At 39.1% G+C, this 17,664-nt stretch overlaps 1 protein-coding gene and 1 long non-coding RNA gene across 2 annotated transcripts in view; one reads left to right on the top strand and one right to left on the bottom strand.

Moving 5' to 3' along the window:
* LOC144381004 (uncharacterized) overlaps positions 1-17,664 on the top strand; it is a 136,050-nt gene that overhangs the window by 92,725 nt on the left and 25,661 nt on the right. The window lies entirely within an intron of this gene.
* LOC118549671 (olfactory receptor 1A1-like) lies at positions 11,568-12,497 on the bottom strand. The gene has a single exon (XM_036114217.2). It carries the CDS (start codon positions 12,495-12,497, stop codon positions 11,568-11,570), a length of 930 nt encoding a protein of 309 aa, XP_035970110.2.

Here is a 17,664-nt window from a genome sequence, read left to right as displayed (position 1 = left end):
TGGCAGTTTCATATAGTTCAATTGACTATTTGCAAATGCCTGTGCTTTCTGCCATGGGAAACCATAGATTTGTTTGCAATGGGAGAGAGGTTTCTTTTAAAAAAATTATTATATAAACATTAATCCAATACATGTACTTTAAGGCCAGGTTGGAGTTGTTTGTTTGCATAACTCTTGTGGTACTCATGTGGACATTGTGACATTAATCCATCCAAAGATTTCACAGGTCAAATAAATCCTTAGCATATTTTCCCAATATTTTGAAAAGCATGGCTATTGGAAAAAAGGTTTTGGGCTTGGTGAAAAGCATATCTAATGCTGAAATCATTATCACCACTATCTATACAGCTGGACCCAGGTGAGAAACCTGGGTGCCATTATAGACCCATTTTTCTTCCTCCTCATCTGTATCCAAATACTACCAAATCCTGGTGATTTTACTTTCTCAATATACTGAAAATTTACCCATTTCTTTTTATTTATCTACTGTCCTTGGTCCCAGCTGCCACTACCTTCATTCAGGACACTCATTTATCACTTAGATTTGGGCAGTCATTCTTCTTGCCTATAGGCATACCCACTTGCCATCTGGTCTCCTTACCACAGAGAGAATGGGCTTTCTACAAATCATATCTGATTTTGTCACTCCACCTGAAAGATCCTTTGGAGTTTCTCATTACTCTCAGGATAAACTCTACACTTCTTCATATGGCCTGAAGACCCTTGATCATACTGGCATTTATTATAGATATCTCCATTGACTCATGAACTTCCTTCTCCGTTCTACACCCTATGTACAATTATACTTTCAATTATTTAGAAGATCTAGATAATTTTTCACCTTTGGGTTTTTGCCCGTCTTATTTTCTTGTGCTAGAATAGTCTTCCTTCATGTCTCAGCTTAGATGTAATTTCTTCAAGGAAGTCTTCCCTGACTTATCATCTTTATAATAAACTCAGGCTCACACCCCTTCTGGTGCTGCATGTCCCCCATCACAATATGTGTCACTCCGGATTGTGACCACCTATTTACTTGTCTGCATCCCCCATTCTACTGTATCTTTGAAAGTAGCCTAAGAAAATGTCTATCTTGTTCATCTGTGAAATCTAGCATTAGCTCTGAGCCTGATACAACATAGGTGCTCAGTAAGTATCTGTCATGTTAATCATAAACCTCAAAGAATAGAAAAAATTGAAAGGGAGATTGGATAGAAGTAATATCAGACAGAGGGAACATCCTGAACCTTTTGATTAGTAGTTACACATAGCTTTGAGTTCATAATGTCCTGGTCATAGGAATTTGTAAAAAAAAAAAAAAATTATGATTACAGAGACATAAAGATGTCAAACAAGACAAATGCACTAGGTAAAATTCTGGGAATGGAACACTGTTTCATCTGAGGAATTAACACACAGAATCAGTTTTCTGCCTTGCTCCTTTTCCCCTCCAAACTTAAGCATGTCCTATGAATTTGTCAGCCCCAGCTGTACCCACTGGAATTACGGTTCACCAAACAATAGTGGTATCTTACTCTCTCCCTGACCATAGATATTTCTCACCAAACTATCTTTCTCTTGTATGTAGATACTGCAGGGCGTGTTGCACACTGCTTCCCCTCCTCATTAAAAAATGCATCAAAGGAAAAAATAGAAAGCCCAGGAACAGCACAGTAAACATAAGATTTTACTCTGCTAAAGATGGTAGTACCAACTGGTAGGAAAGGAAAGGGAGATTGAACAGATGGTACTGGGACAAGCTGGTTTACTCTATGGGGAAAGTGAATTTAGATTCACACCTCACAGTGTTTACTGAATAAATTTCAGGTGGTTAAAGTATTATATATAGATACAACTATAAAGCAACCAGAAGAAAATACAGCATAATAGTTATTTGATCTTGGGATAAGGATGGCCTAAGTAAAAAACAATGGAAGCATTGAAAAGAAAAGGAAAAGAAAATTTGTTTAATCAGATTAAATTTAAAAATTATCTTTTTAAAGAAAAAGACCACACACAAAGTGATAAGACAAGCAAAAAATTGGGGAGCTGTTTTCAACATATATTATAGAAAGAATTAATATTTTTAAAAGAGTAATCAGTAATTTTAATAAATTGGTAAAAGACAAACCCCCATAGAAAAATGAATAAATAACTACTAACTCTTAAGTTACATCCAGCAAGGGCAGAACCTGGATCTAGCCTCAGTGTTTAATTCTAAGACCTGTCCCTTCCACCCCACTCATGGTCTCCTTAAGTCACCACAATTTGTCTGCTAGTAGGTGATATCTGCAAGGTCATCTGCTGTGTGCCATTGGCTGAAATGTGATCATGATAGGTGGTGTTTCCCCCACTCTCTCCCAGGAGTCCCCACACTACTCAGGGCCTATGTTTACTAGATTCTGTAGTCTCCACACCCTTAGAGAGAGCTCTCCGTGTAGTGGGGGAGTAGTGGGACTCATTGCATATTTGTACACAGCTGCATTGATTGACTCTCCCTATGTCCCTTCTAACCACAGTTACTTCTGTGGTTCCTTGGCCTCCATAGCTGTTGCTTTTTCCACTGCTTGGAGCTGACCCTCACCTCTCCCTCAATCGGGACAGAGGTGGCTTATTGGCTTAAGGCAGATCAAAAGGGTCTCAGAATCTCCACTCTTGTCAGTCTTGTCTCTTGACTGTTTCTGGCTCAGCACACAGAAACCCTAACTCCCCCACTAGCTTTCCTTTTAGTTCTCTAAGTCACAGACCAGAGACCATGCTTTGTCCTTTCTTTCCATGTTTGCTCCCAACTTTGAGGCCATCTCTTGCTGTAAAAGTACCCAGTATTTCATCCAAACATAAAACTCATTCAGAGCATTGTCTTTTCTTTTCACAGTGGGCATTTCCCCAGGCTTGCTATAAAATAGAACTCCTGAGACTCAAAATGAATTTGTCCTCATATTTTATATGGCTGTGTGCTTTTTTAACATATAAATTTTCTGTGGTTGATTGATTATAATTTTTGGTGAACTTAACTTGGAAGCCTTCTGAACTCAGGGTCACATTTGAAAACAGAAATGAAATTTAGAGAAATGCTTTCCCCACAGGTGAGGAAAAGAACATCCATGGAGGAAAAAAGTAAAAGTTATAAGGTTAGAAACAGGGAATAAGGTGGCAGTTGAGGACTGAATGATCAGGAACATTTCCAACTCCTATTCCCACATTGGTCCTAAATATAACAATTTAATCCCACCACCCAAAATAATATATATTTTGTTGGCTAGTATGTTTTTTAGAAATCTCTGGAAGAATAAACAAGAAACCAATAATCTAATAATCTAACAAGTAATCACTTGTTAGGTATAAGAATTGGGTGGATAAGACACAGGAGAGGGAGAGAGATTTTCATACATATATTTTACCTCATTTTGCAGTTTGAACCATGTGAATGTACTACTTACTGAAAAACAAATTAATTGAGGAAACCATTCTCCAAAATCAAACCATGGGCTCATAAAATGTATAAAGTGAAAGACAATGCAGTATAATGTAGCCTCTCTTTGCTGGAGGTTCTGTAAATAGCAGATAAACTTCTTTGGATGGAGCCATATCCTTTTAATGCCTTAATGTGGTATGTGGGCATGATTGTGTATGGTCATGTATTTGTACATGTGTGTGGGTGTGTGAGTGCATTTGTGTATCCTTCCAAGGCTAGGGATTGAGTGAAAGGGATCATCATGGAATTATTTGGAGAGAAGTCCCTGCTGATTCCTGTGCTCTGTTCTCCTAAAAGCACAATGACTCTCACTCCCTGTAAGAGTTTAAGGACCTGGGTCTCTGCCTCTAAAGTAGTGCAGTATCATCATTGTTGTCACAGGGCTCTTTGTGAGAGATGGGCAACCAGATGACTACAGTGTGGGGATGGACACAGGAGAAAAGGGGAGAAAAGAAGCAGAATGGAGTCCTGTATCTTCCTCTCTAGCTCTTACCTGGTTGTTCTTGCCAATCACTAAGGGTGTTACTGACAGGCTTTCATCTGCTTCACATATATCTCTCCCATTGTGGATGATCAGAGGAAGGGGACAGGAGCATTTTTGAGGCACCAAAAGGAAATTTGCCTCATGCTGTGGATGTGTTGAATGATTCTTGCCATCACTGCATCTGCTCAAATTTCTCCTTTTTGTCTCACAATGTTAGAGAACTTTTAATTTTTGTCCATTCTGAGAAATAGGGACAAGATTTCAAGGTTGATTATGACCATGCCAACATATGTCATCCTGGGATGCAGCATTCAAAGAACACCACATGGAGCCTAATAACCACCACATAACATCCCTTTTCTATTTGTTTCAGAACTTGCTACTAATGTCTGCCCCTTTTACTTATTCATAGGACCCGTGAGAAATGTGTTCTAGTAATTTCATCAGCATCCTTGGAAATAAGGTTCTGCTATTCTTAACTGTAAGCTGGACCAATCTCAAGATCCATTAAATTAAAGATAATTAATTCTGTGAAGTACCCAAAACCCAAAAGGATTGAGAATCCAGTGTTGTGTCCCTGTTGTAAGCTGGCCTGGGAGACACTAAGGCGTTAAGGAACTGTCATGACACACTGTGGTCTGAGTAGGATCCTAGCATTTTATTCATCAGCAACACATGGAGATCTTTCAAGGCTTGTGGCAACCATCAGAGATTACAACCCCAGTGCTTCTCATTAACTCTAGACAGTGAGCAATTGTCCTCAGAGGACACATGGTTCTCATATTATCCCTTTCTTCAGAAATAGAGAAGGTGTAATTTTAGAGAAGGAGTACTTTTTCTGCTTTGATTTTTGCCTAAACCCATGGCCCAATGCCACATATTTTAAATTTTCCCATGACTTCCTGGAAAACCAGAGGAGGAATGGAATATGACAGCTGTGATTTATGTTACAAGTGTTAAATAGCAAAATTCAACCAAGTAAATTTGAAGATATAATTGCCTTTATTAAACGATTCATGAATCAGGCAGCTCCCCATCTAGCAAGTAGAGAGGCACTCCAAGGAGCTGTACAAAATGGAAGGTTTTCATAGAAGGAGGGGCAAGAAAGTTATTAACAAAAAAAAAAAAAAAAAAAAAGGATTGCTCTAGGAGGGGTTGTTTGCTAGGGGGAAAAGCAAGTGGTCTTATCATGCAGATGACCTCATATTTCTTTGGGAGATGGTGAGGGCCCATGTGGCAGTCTCATTGCGGCAGATTGAAAAATTTATGACTGACCAATTAAGACTACATTTCTGGGGGAAGTGGAAACTGCAATTAGATTATACATTGAGCATCAGTTTGGGATCTCTAAGTGACACTATTTTGGACTTTTTTTTTTTTTTTTGAACTCTATCATGCTACTTGTGTAATTCTTCAGCATCTCCTTCAGTCTGCACTGGATAAGTTTGGATTGACGGATTGAAGGTGGTGAGGATAGAAACAGAGGAGGATCATTTCTCTTGTTTGCTTCAAAATTTGCTAACTTCTATGAGCTCATGTTTCTTTCTTTTTTTTTTTTTAAAGATTTTATTTATTTATTTGACAGAGAGAGACACAGCGAGAGAGGGAACACAAGCAGGGGGAGTGGAGAGGGAGAAGCAGGCTTCCTGCTGAGCAGGGAGCCCAATGCGGGGCTCGATCCCAGGACCCTGGGATCATGACCTGAGCCGAAGGCAGACGCCTAACGACTGAGCCACCCAGGCGCCCTGAGCTCATGTTTCTATCTCTGAACTATAGCTCATGCTCTACCAAGGGTGTAGAGTCCTCTCTGCTTGTCAAAGTTCTAGCCATGGCACCTGCTAATGCACACAGCCTGACATATTTAGATATCCCTCAGAATTTTATATCTCCTCAGTGAGTCAGCTGTGGAGTTGAGGGAAGAGCATTCCTCATGAGGAAACTGGGCTCAAATCCCATCTTACTAGACCTGCATCTTACTAATTAAAAGATACTCAATAAGTCACTTCACCTTTTGGAGATATGACTTTCTTATCTGTAAAGGAGGGCTATTTTCTTCTATGCCATAGGGCTACTTTGAAAATTAAAAGACACAGGGATGCCTGGGGGTCTGAGTAGATTAAGCATCTGCCTTTGGCTCAGGTCATGATCCTGGGGTCCTGGGATCAAGCCCCACATCAGGCTCCCTGCTCAGCAGAGAGTCCACTTCTCCCTCTCTTTCTGCCCCTCCCCCCACCTGGCTCATGCTTACACACACTCTCTCTTTCCCTCAAATAAATAAATAAAATCTTAAAAAAAGAAAATTAATACACAGTAGTATGTGTATTACCATAAATACATACAACTGCATACATATGTATATTTGATATTTAATGAAGTTATTTACTTTTTCTAAACCTGCATTGCATGTTTTGAATTTCTTGTGTAGCACTTATAATTTTTTTCTTCTGTTGGCTATTGTTTCATTTTTTTCAGTTGAGTGCCTACTCAAAATTACTGTGACAATACACTGCTATGTGCTTTAGCTGTTACATAAAGGAGACAGATATGTAGCTTGACATCAATTCTAGATTGTACAAGTGTCTTACTTCCCCCACTAGAATCCTCATTCTGCATCATGGTTCCCTTTCTTGAAATTTAGTTGCTCTACAAGACTCTCAGGCTTGAATCTTACACTCTTAGATGATTTCATCTATTTCCATAACTTTACTTATCACTCCACTATGGTCCATGTGCTGTTAATTTTACTCCAAAATTTCATATCTTTCATTCTACTATTTAATTGAATACTTCCATGAAAATATCCCATAAGAACTCTTGAAAACATGAAATTAGTTTTTCTTAAATGACTTTCTTGTTCACAATTTTCATTAAATGCATCATTGACTTTTTAGTGAAACCTTAAACCCTTGAAGATATCTCCTTACTACTTTCATAATAATTACTGTATTCTATTGTTTCTATTTCCATTACCTTTGTGTTTACAGTTGACCCTCTAACAGCTGGGGGTTAGGGACACCAACCCCCTACACAGTAAAAAATCTGCAAGTAGCTTTTTATTCCCCCAAAGCTTAGCTACTAATAGCCAACTGTCGATTGGAAGCCTTACCAATAACATAAGTAGTCTATTAACACATATTTTGTATGTTGTATTATATACTGTATTCTTACAATAAACTAAGCTAGAGAAAATAAAATGTTTATTAAGGGAATCATAAGGAAGAGAAAATACATTTATAGTACTGTTCTGTAAAAATTTTGTGTGTAAGTGGACCCGTGCAGTTCAAACGCATGTTTGTTCAAGGGTCAACTGTAGATCCTCTTTCTATATCTTCACTATTTCTTTAGATTGCTCTGAGCTGTATAATTAAACTGCTGGTCTCATGAGAGACTATGGACTCTGAAAAACAAACTGAGGGTTCTAGAGGGGAGGGGTGTGGGAGGATGGGTTAGCCTGGTGATGGGTATTGAGGAGGGCACGTTCTGCATGGAGCACTGGGTGTTATGCACAAACAATGAATCATGGAACACTACATCAAAACTAATGATGTAATGTATGGGGATTAACATAACATAAAAAAAAAAACAACTCCTGGTCTCACTAATCCTCTGCTCCCATACTGCTCTCTGTCTACCCAATCTTAGTTCAACACAAACTCTCATTATTGCTTCATGCAGAGCTTTTATTATCTATAAATCAATCAATCAATCAATCAATCTACATAATACCATAAATACCCCTAGACCCACCATGCAACCTGAAAGTTAGGTCTTTAGTAATAATTCATATCTAACTACATGGTATCCCCAGTTGCATTCTCCTGACTCTCCCCTCTTGAATTTCCTCTCATACTGAATCCTATGCTCATCTTCACCTTGCTTTTGTTTATAATACATTGTTATTGCATATATATCTATTCCCAGAAAGTTTATTTTCTTGTTGGTTTAGCTATTTATAGCCTTATAAAAGGGTATCAATAACAATCTTTGGGGATTTACATTTTTAAATATTACTATTATGTTGCTCAGATTCAGTAAAATTGTAGCATGTATCACCAGGACAGAAAAAGGAATTTCTCTACTGGCTGGAGAGATAACCCAATTACCAAGGACATTTTGTTGCCTTCACACATGAGGGGAAAGAAGGACCATGTCTAGAACTATGTCTGGGGTGAATTTTGTGTTTCTATGCCCAATAATAGAGATGAACAGAAATTACAGCAAAATAATAATAATAATAATAATAATGATAATAATAATGATAATAATAAAGGCAGTACTATTGTGGACTGAGACCCCTCAGGAAGGAAAGTTTGGGTCATCTCAGCAGGTGAAGCCCCAGTAGCAGCTGTTTGACAACTCCCCTCAGAGATGTGAGCATCAGACATGTGGTCATCCCTCTTCTGAGCTCCCAGGTTCTGGTGACACAACCTTTCCCTTTTGTACCTAGGGGAAGTAAGTGTCTTCTTCCTGCAGTTAATAATCTCTGGACCTTCACATCCATCTCTTTCTCCTATAGTCTTTTTCAGGACAAACGTATGTATGTACTTCCCTCTATTTAAAAAAGTATTTCTTTTTCTTCCATGTTTTTATCTAAGATTTTTTTTCTTCCAAGTTTTTATCTAAGATCAACTTAGTTAACATATAGTGTAGTATTGGTTTCAGGAGTAGAATTTAGTGATTTATCACTTACATAGAACATCACAACAAGTGCCCTCCTTAATGCCCATCACCCAGTTAGCCTATCCTCCCACACACCTCCCCTGCAGCAGCCCCTGATTTGTTCTCTATAGTTAAGAGTCTCTTATGGTTTGCCTCACCCTCTTTATTAAATCTTATTTTTTCCTTCCCTTCTCCATGTTCATCTGTTTTGTTTCTTGAATTCCACATATGAGTGAAATCATATGATATTTGCCTTTCTTTTACTGACTTATTTCACTTAACATAATACCCTCTATTACTTCCATCCATGTCGTGGTAAATGGCAAGATTCCATTCTTTTTGATGGCTGAGTAATATTCCATTGCATGTATATACCACATCTTCTTTATCCATTCGTCAGTTAATGGACACTTGCACTCTTTCCATAGTTTGGCTATTGGTGATAGTGCTGCTGTAAACATTGGGGTGCATGTACCCCTTCAAATCTGTACTTTTGTATCCTTTGGATAAATACCTAGTAGTGCAATTGCTGGATAGTAGGGTAGTTCTATTTTTAACTTTTTGAGGAACCTCCATACTGTTTTCCAGAGTGCACCAGTTTGCATTCCCACCAAAAGTGCAAGAGCGTTCCCTTTTCTCTGCATCCTCTCCAGCATCTGTTGTTTCCTGTGTTTCTACTTCCCTGTATTAAATCTTCTTGGTATAAAAATACCAGATGTGATTTGTGTTTCCTTAATGGGCCTGAACTGACCCAAACTGACATACCAGCTATATACTACAGTCTTTCCCAGACTTAGTCAATCCCTGGATATTGGTATGTGGAGTAATTTAAATTATAGTGTTTAAATTATTGCAGGACAGAGTCAAAGGAAATGGGTGAGACAATGACTTAACATACAGATGCAGTGATTTTTATTTGCATTATAAACATACACGTAGATTCTTATGATTACTGCAGGATACAGTAGAGGACCTTAACTTCCCTTGTCCAAATTAAACAGAGGAATAATGTGAGACTGATATAGAGTAGCTATGTGGTATGGAGTTCTCCTAAGAACCTACATTTTCTTCCTTTATACACTCCTTTTTGGCACTTAATATTTCACTATGGGAAATATTTGAAACATCTCATACCATTTGGCCTTCTTGAGCTTACCCATAACAACAAAATTAACATTGTTGCATTTGTTATTTAAACATACTATTTTTTTAAAGATTTTATTTATTTATTTGACAGAGAGGGACACAGCAAGAGAGGGAACACAAGCAGGGGGAGTGGGAGAGGGAGAAGCAGGCTTCCCATGGAACAGGGAGCCTGATGTGGGGCTTGATCCCAGGACCCTGGGATCATGACCTGAGCCGAAGGCAGACGCTTACTATTGTAGGATTCATATATTCATTTCATACAAATTTATTAAATAATTACTATATGTCAGCACTGTCTAAGTACTGAGTATACAACAGTGAACAAAACAGATCCCAAATCTTCATACTCTCCTGGGGGAGAGACAGGCAATACATTTATAGAACATTTTAATTGGCCAACCTTGAAAATTCCCTACATGAAATACCTCCATTTCCTCCATTTTGGTCATTCACACAGATTCATATGCATCTGTAATCAAATCCTTTTCAGTTGAAAAGAAGATAATTGGGATAGTTCTCACCCTTGGTGTTTTAGAGACCCAGAAAGCATTAAATGGTGAATAACGTCATCTTCCAACATCCAAATTCTTCCAACGTGGACAACTAGCTGACAATGTGAATTATCTACAGAAAATAATCATTTTATATTTTTACTGGCAGTTAAAAATAGTAGATAATAAAAGAGCTTGCACACTGTTCTAAGATACACTCAATTCACTTCTTGCTAATGTTACCCTGTTTGGAAATCTGGTATTTAGTTACAATCACTTATATATTTTTAATATTTTGAGAAAGTTTTATAATTTCCTCATGACTGAATCAATCATAGGTTGTGGGGTTCCTTGGTGGGTATTTAGTGACCTGCTGGATTAATATCTCTGTTTAGGAAATATCACCTACATGTCAGGGTTGATCATCCAGAATCCAAGTCTCATCTTCCCTGGGCCGTACTGGAGAAACAAGGTCACATCATTTTCAACACTGCTCTTTTTTTCTGCATTTATTTGGCACCCCAATTTTTGTCACTGTAATTTTATTTCATGATGTAATTAATTAAGTCAGAATATTTTTTACTTTAAAATGCAATAACTCAATTAATGAGTATCATTTTGTTAAGGTTATAGGCAAAATCTTATGCTCTTTAGAAACAGTCTAAGCAATGATACAGTGAGAACAAAAATCTCTGCCCAGGTCATTTCCTTTAAAGATTTTATTGGATGGGTATATAAAGTCTAGTCTGATTATGTCTATCATTATGAAATTACAGTTCAGAGAGTGATATTTTCATTTGTTCATGCCATTTTCCACCATGAATCATTGGGAATACTTTATATCACCAAGACTGTGAGAGGTACAGTGATGTTTTAAGACAGTTCTTGCCCTCAGAGGCTTGTAAGCATAGTAGGGGTAATTAGCATAATAGTAAAAAATCAGACATTTGAATAGTGATTTATAGCCTTTAAATCATGGACTATTGTGGTCCTCACAACTTGTGACAATAGTGGGGCAGATATTCTTATTCCTAATATGTTGATGTAGAAGCAGAACTTTGGACTGTCTCAATTTTATTCTGATTATCAGTAGCTTATCTAGGATATGAATCCAATATTCCTGTGCTGCCAAAAGGACAATAATCTGTACAAAGTGATAAATTAAATGAGATATATCATAAACTCTTTCTAGATTTCAGAGAAGAGGACTTTGTAGCTGAAAAGATCAAAGGCAGCTTCATGGAGGGGATGAACATTAGGGCTGGATTTCCAAGTGCATCCCAGTTGGTGACTATATTCTTCAGTATCACATTGGTTATGAGGAGATTCTCTTGCTGAACAGTATGCCCAGGCCAGCCTTCATGTCTCGGTTTCTCAGACTATAAATGAAAGGATTTAACATTGGGGTCACTGCCATGTACATCACAGTTATCACTGCATCCTTTAGGCTGTAACTAGTTAGAGGGCGGAAATACATGCCCATGACTGTCCCATAATACAGAGAAACAACTGTGAGGTGGGAACCACAGGTAGAGAAGGCCTTGAGCACACCCTTGGTGGATGGAACCCGTAATATTGTGGAAAAGACATGGACATAAGAGATGATGATGCATAGTAGTGGCATGGAGAAGACCCCAACCCCTAGGTACATCATACTCACATTAAAGTGGATGTCAGAACAGGACAGCTTAAGCAGAGGGGTAATGTCACAGTAGAAGTTGGCTACTTCCTTGTTGTCACAGAAGGACAGACTGGCTGTGAGCAGAGTGTGGGGTAGGGCATTAGCGTTTCCAACCACCCAAGACCCAACAACTAGGAGGACACAAGTCCGTGGCCTCATAATTGTTGTGTAATGAAGTGGGCGGCTGATGGCCACAGCACGATCATATGCCATCACAGCCAGCATATAGCTGTCTGTGTTACCCAAGGCAATCATGAAATACATCTGTGTTAGGCATCCTCCAAAGGAGATAACTTTGCTGTGCAAGAGATGGTTGGCCAGCATTTTAGGGATGGTTACAGAGGAGAAGAGGATGTCAACAAAGGAGAGATTGGCAAGGAAATAATACATGGGGTTTTGAAGGCGAATGTCAGAGCGAATGGCCAAGATGATGAGCAGGTTTCCAATCAATGTGATGGGGTAAATGAATAGGAAGAGGATGAAGAAGAAGTCTTCCTGGTCCTGCTGACCAGTAACTCCCAGGAGGATGAACTCCAGGGTAGAGGATTGGTTGTCTTCCCTCATGGGTCCTTTGTTAAGAAAGGGGGAGAGGAATCCAGAAATATTAGTGGAGTTACTGTAATGATCTTCCTTATCCATCAGCTTTGGTTCAAGTGACCAGCAATCTCTATGAAGCATTTACTGAATCCAGAGATAGCCAACATTTTGGGCAATTATCCTTGTTGATCAGTGGGATTAGCCCTTGACACTCATGTCTAAGAAATGAGCAATCTGTGAATCAAAGATGTCCATCCTCCTCCATCCCAGAACCATCCCTCAAACACCTAGGATTTAACCAATTAAAAAGTTCTTTTTATATTGCATGTGCTAGATACTTTGCTAGGCTTATGGAAAAAATATGTGCAAAATACAGTGTTTAATCCACTTGTTCAACATGTAAGACATAGTCTTTGCTCTCAGGGACTTCACGGTGTAATGGAAAAGCCAAAAGTCACATGCCAATTTTATTACACTTGACAAAGGAAGGGGAGCGTTTTGGAATCTTTGACAAAATAGGCCAGTGCAAAGGATGTGTTTTTACAACGACAAGCCATGAATTTGGGAATTGTTCCAATGACCAAACTAATAGTGATCCCAGAGCCCAGGAAGTAGCAGGTGTCTACACTGACACTGGATGATTGTAAGTCACCAGGATCACTGGGTTTATGTCCTAGCAAAAACAAGCCTAGTGAATTTCCTCCCCAAATATCCCCTTTTCTTTTTTCTTTCTTTCTTTCTTTTTTTTAAGATCTTATTTATTTGACACAGAGAGACATAGTGAGAGAGGGAACACAAGCAGGGGGAGTGGGAGAGGGAGAAGCAGGCTTCCCGGGGAGCAGGGAGCCTGATTGGGGGCTCGATCCCAGGACGCTGGGATCATGACCTGAGCGGAAGGCAGACGCTTAATGACTGAGCCACCCAGGCGCCCCAATATCCCCTTTTCTAAGAAGAATTTGACCACCTCCTTTGATAGGGCGTATCTCTTTGGAGAACTCTCTAATATTGATAATCACACAGCTTTTCTCTTCCCTTTCTTTCTTATTTCTTTTGTTGAGTGATCCAACTCCTTAGTCATTTCAACTAGTGCTTAGTAAACTCTCGGGTCTATATCTCTAGGCTTGACCTCTCTTTCCCATATTTCTACATGCAGCTATCTTGCCAACATGTCTGTCCAAACACTATACTCTGCACTCCAACCTAAGTAGTTTGCAAGCTTATTTGCAAAGGAAAACCATACTTTGTTTATTTTAATAACCCCAGAGAGACTGTTGTGGAAAATTGTGTGCACTCGATATCTCTTGGGTTAAATCGAGGTTTATATTTTGGGCTCCCCACATGTGGGAGGTTCAGAAGCACACTCATCCAGTGTATCCCTCACTTCTACATCTGATCTTGTTGATTGTTCATTTAAAATAATTCTTACATAACTCAACTTTTCTCCTTATGGTTTTGGAACTCCAGCTTAGATCACATCATTTTCTGCCTGAAATATTGTAATGCTCCCATAACTGCTTGCATACAGATTCTCTCCTCTTTGATTCACTTGCTTTCTGAGGCATACTAATGATGGCAGAGACTGCTAGCTGTCATCCAAATCCCTGTTGTTCTCTTCTTCCTGGACACACAATTAAATTACATTTCTCAGGCTCCCTTGCACTGAGGTGTGTTCATGTGACTGAGTTTTGGTCAATCCATCGTAATCCAAGTGTTCCAGTTCTGGGCTTCCTCCAACTAGATGGAAATGGCCAGGAGGCTGAATGGGTTGGTGAAGTCACATGGGAGAATGAGCCTGTGTTCCTAATTCTCCATATCCAGTGGAGCCATGCATCACCAAGGATACCCACAGGGACTGTTATGTAGGAGAGAAATAGACTTTATTCTGTTTAAACCATTATATGTTTTGTGATCTATTTGTTATTGTAGTTCAGGATATCCTAAGTAATTCACTAATTTTTCTAAGGGGCACTCTACTCAAAAATTAATTCAATCTATATTTAATTCAACCACTAATTCTCAATGTCTCCTGTAGTGCCTGTGTGAATTATATGCTGGGCACAGGGATGCAGTTCTCATTATATTTTATCCAAATATCATGTACTTAAAAAAAAATCTCTATACCTAAAGGAATTTGGTTTTCTCTTTTGAAATGCCTTTCCCTATCTTCACACATAATATATAAGGGTTCAGAGGGTTCAATAAAGCTAAAAGGCTAAGAGACTATGAATAGTTCATATGGTCTGTAATGTTTCAGAGGTGGGGCTTTTGGCAACATGGAGGATTAAGCTAATGTTGACAAGTCCCCCCAATTAAAACACATAGGGATTCTAGATAACAATGAAAACTTAAAAAAAATGCATGTAGTTAAACCTAAAGGAGAGAAATGGGAATACCTGGGTATGAGAAACAAGAAGAAAACTCAGAACAAGTGTTGTCAGCCATAGTTGAGGATGATCTTGAGAACTTGGGTTCTAGAGCCAAGGTTTGAGTCCTAATGTTGCTACTACGTCTCTGTGTGACTTTAGGCAATTCAATTCACCATTTTTTGTCTGATAAAATGACAAAAATAATTCTACTTACCTTTTGGAGGTTTTGTGAGGGTCAAAGGAAGTAACGCAGGTAGTACAGTTGCTGGCTATCTATCCTTGATTTGTCACTGTGTAAAGACTCATTTCTCCAACATTCACAGCTCCTACTGAGGAGTCAGCTCAGATGCTATCAAAAAGGGTTTTGGTCCTGTGGCCTTTCCTCCTCTTCCACGAATGGGCAGTTCACAGCCAGCTGCTGTAGCACTTGTTAACATTCCTCCCGGGGGGCAGGCATGCTGCAGAAAGGGCCATGAGTAGGCCTGGAGAGCAGGTCTCTGATCCTCTGGACCTGAGGTGAAGGAGCTGGGACAGGGATGGTTTGGAAAGAAGAGCCCTGAGTTTCCTAATCATGGAGCAGAAGGGGTGACTGTTCTAGATGGGGCCTGAAGATGAGGACTCTAGCTTCCTCCTCAGGAAGCAATGTGGGCATAGAATAGAGAAAATTAGGAGTTATTTACCAGGTTATAACATCTCTGGAAACATGACTCCCTCAGGTCTTCATTCTGGCCATAGTCAGAGTAATTGTTGAGACTCATTACACACTCCTACAGCTGTGCCCTGAGGAGACAATGATTCTTTTTTTTTTTTTTTTTGATAGAGCTCAGGTAACTGCATTTTATTTTATTTTTTTAAAATTTTTTATTGTTATGTTAATCCCCATACATTACATCATTAGTTTTAGATATAGTGTTCCATGATTCATTGTTTGTGCATAACACCCAGTGCTCCATGCAGAACGTGCCCTCCTCAACACCCATCACCAGGCTAACCCATCCTCCCACGCCCCTCCCTTCTAGAACCCTCAGTTTGTTTTTCAGAGTCCATCGTCTCTCATGGTTCTTCTTCCCCTCCGATTTCCCCCCCTTCATTCTTCCCCTCCTGCTACATTCTTCTTCTTCTTTTTTTCTTTCTTAACATATATTGCATTATTTGTTTCAGAGGTACAGATCTGAGATTCAACAGTCTTGCACAATTCACAGCGCTTACCAGAACACATACCCTCCCCAGTGTCCATCACCCAGCCACCCCATCCCTCCCACCCCACCCCCCACTCCAGCAACCCTCAGTTTGTTTCCTGAGATTAAGAATTCCTCATATCAGTGAGGTCATATGATACATGTCTTTCTCTGTTTGACTTATTTCGCTCAGCATAATACCCTCCAGTTCCATCCACGTCGTTGCAAATGGCAAGATCTCATTCCTTTTGATGGCTGCATAATATTCCATTGTATATATATACCACTCTTCTTTATCCATTCATCTGTTGATGGACATCTTGGCTCTTTCCACAGTTTGGCTATTGTGGACATGGCTGCTATAAACATCGGGGTGCACGTACCCTTTCGGGTCCCTACTTTTGTATCTTTGGGGTAAATACCGAGGAGTGCAATTGCTGGATCATATGGTAGTTCTATTTTCAACTTTTTGAGGAACCTCCATACTGTTTTCCAGAGTGGTTGCACCAGCTTGCATTCCCACCAACAGTGTAGGAGGGTTCCCCTTTCTCCGTATCCCCGCCAACATCTGTCGTTTCCTGACTTGTTAATTTTAGCCATTCTGACTGGTGTGAGGTGGTATCTCATTGAGGTTTTGATTTGGATTTCCCTGATGCCGAGCGATATTGAGCACTTTTTCATGGAGACAATGATTCTTAAGAGTAATCTTTCCCAGAGTTCTTTTCTGGAAGGAAGAATGGGCAAGAGGGTTTCCCAGAGAATGTGTCTCCAGGGTCCAAACTCTGAGCTGACCTCTTCTAGCCACTTTGTTGGATTATGGGCCCCCGTCCTCTGCTTCAGCACAGATTGTAATGTCTCCTTGGGTGCTGCAAAGACTGTGGTACAATTGAGCAAAAGAAATAATCAACAAAATGAAACAATGATGTATATATATTGCAAACCAGATATTCGGTAAGGGGTTAATATCCAAAATACTTGCAAACCATATATTTGGTTTCCTTAAATGTTTGTTAAAATTCACCAGTGAAGCTCTCAGATCCAGGGATTTTCTTTGTTGGGCAATTTTTGATTACCGATGTAATCTCCTTACTAGTTATAGGTCTATTCAGATTGTTTCTTCATGATTTAGTCTTGGTAGGTGGTGTGTTTCTAGGAATTGTGCATATAATTATTTGTAATGCTCTTTTATTATCCTTTTTTATTTCTCTACGGAAATAATGGCCCCACTTTCATTTCTGATTTTAGTAAGTTGAGTCTTCTTTCTTTTTTCCTTAGTCTATCCAGCTAATTTTTTTTGTCAATTTGGCAGATCTTTTGGAGAACCAACTTTAAGTTTTATTGACCTTTTCTATCGTTTTTCTATTCTCCATTTATCTTTCTCTGCTCTAATCTTTATATTTCCCTTCTTCTGCTAGCTTTGGGTTTTAGCATGTTCTTTTTCTAGTTCCTTAGGTTGTAAATTTAGGTTATTGATGTGAGCTCATTCCTATTTTTTAATGTAGGCAACTTTAGCTATTAATTTCCCCTTTAGCACTGATTTTGTTGCATCCCATAAGTTTTGATATGTTGTGTTTTTACTTTCATTTGTCTCTGAGTATTTTGCAATTTTCCTTGTGATTTGTTCTTTGATCCATTGGTTATTTAAAAGTG

The sequence above is a fragment of the Halichoerus grypus genome, chromosome 2 (genome assembly GCF_964656455.1).
Source record: "Halichoerus grypus chromosome 2, mHalGry1.hap1.1, whole genome shotgun sequence".
NCBI classification, from domain to species: Eukaryota; Metazoa; Chordata; class Mammalia; order Carnivora; family Phocidae; genus Halichoerus; species Halichoerus grypus.
The sequence above is the reverse complement of the archived record's forward strand: the minus strand, read 5'-3'. Positions and strand labels throughout refer to the sequence as shown.

What these genes read in the sequence shown, in the direction of transcription:
- LOC118549671 (XM_036114217.2), bottom strand. Translation starts at nt 12,497, where the DNA reads ATGAGGGAAGACAACCAATCCTCTACCCTGGAGTTCATCCTCCTGGGA.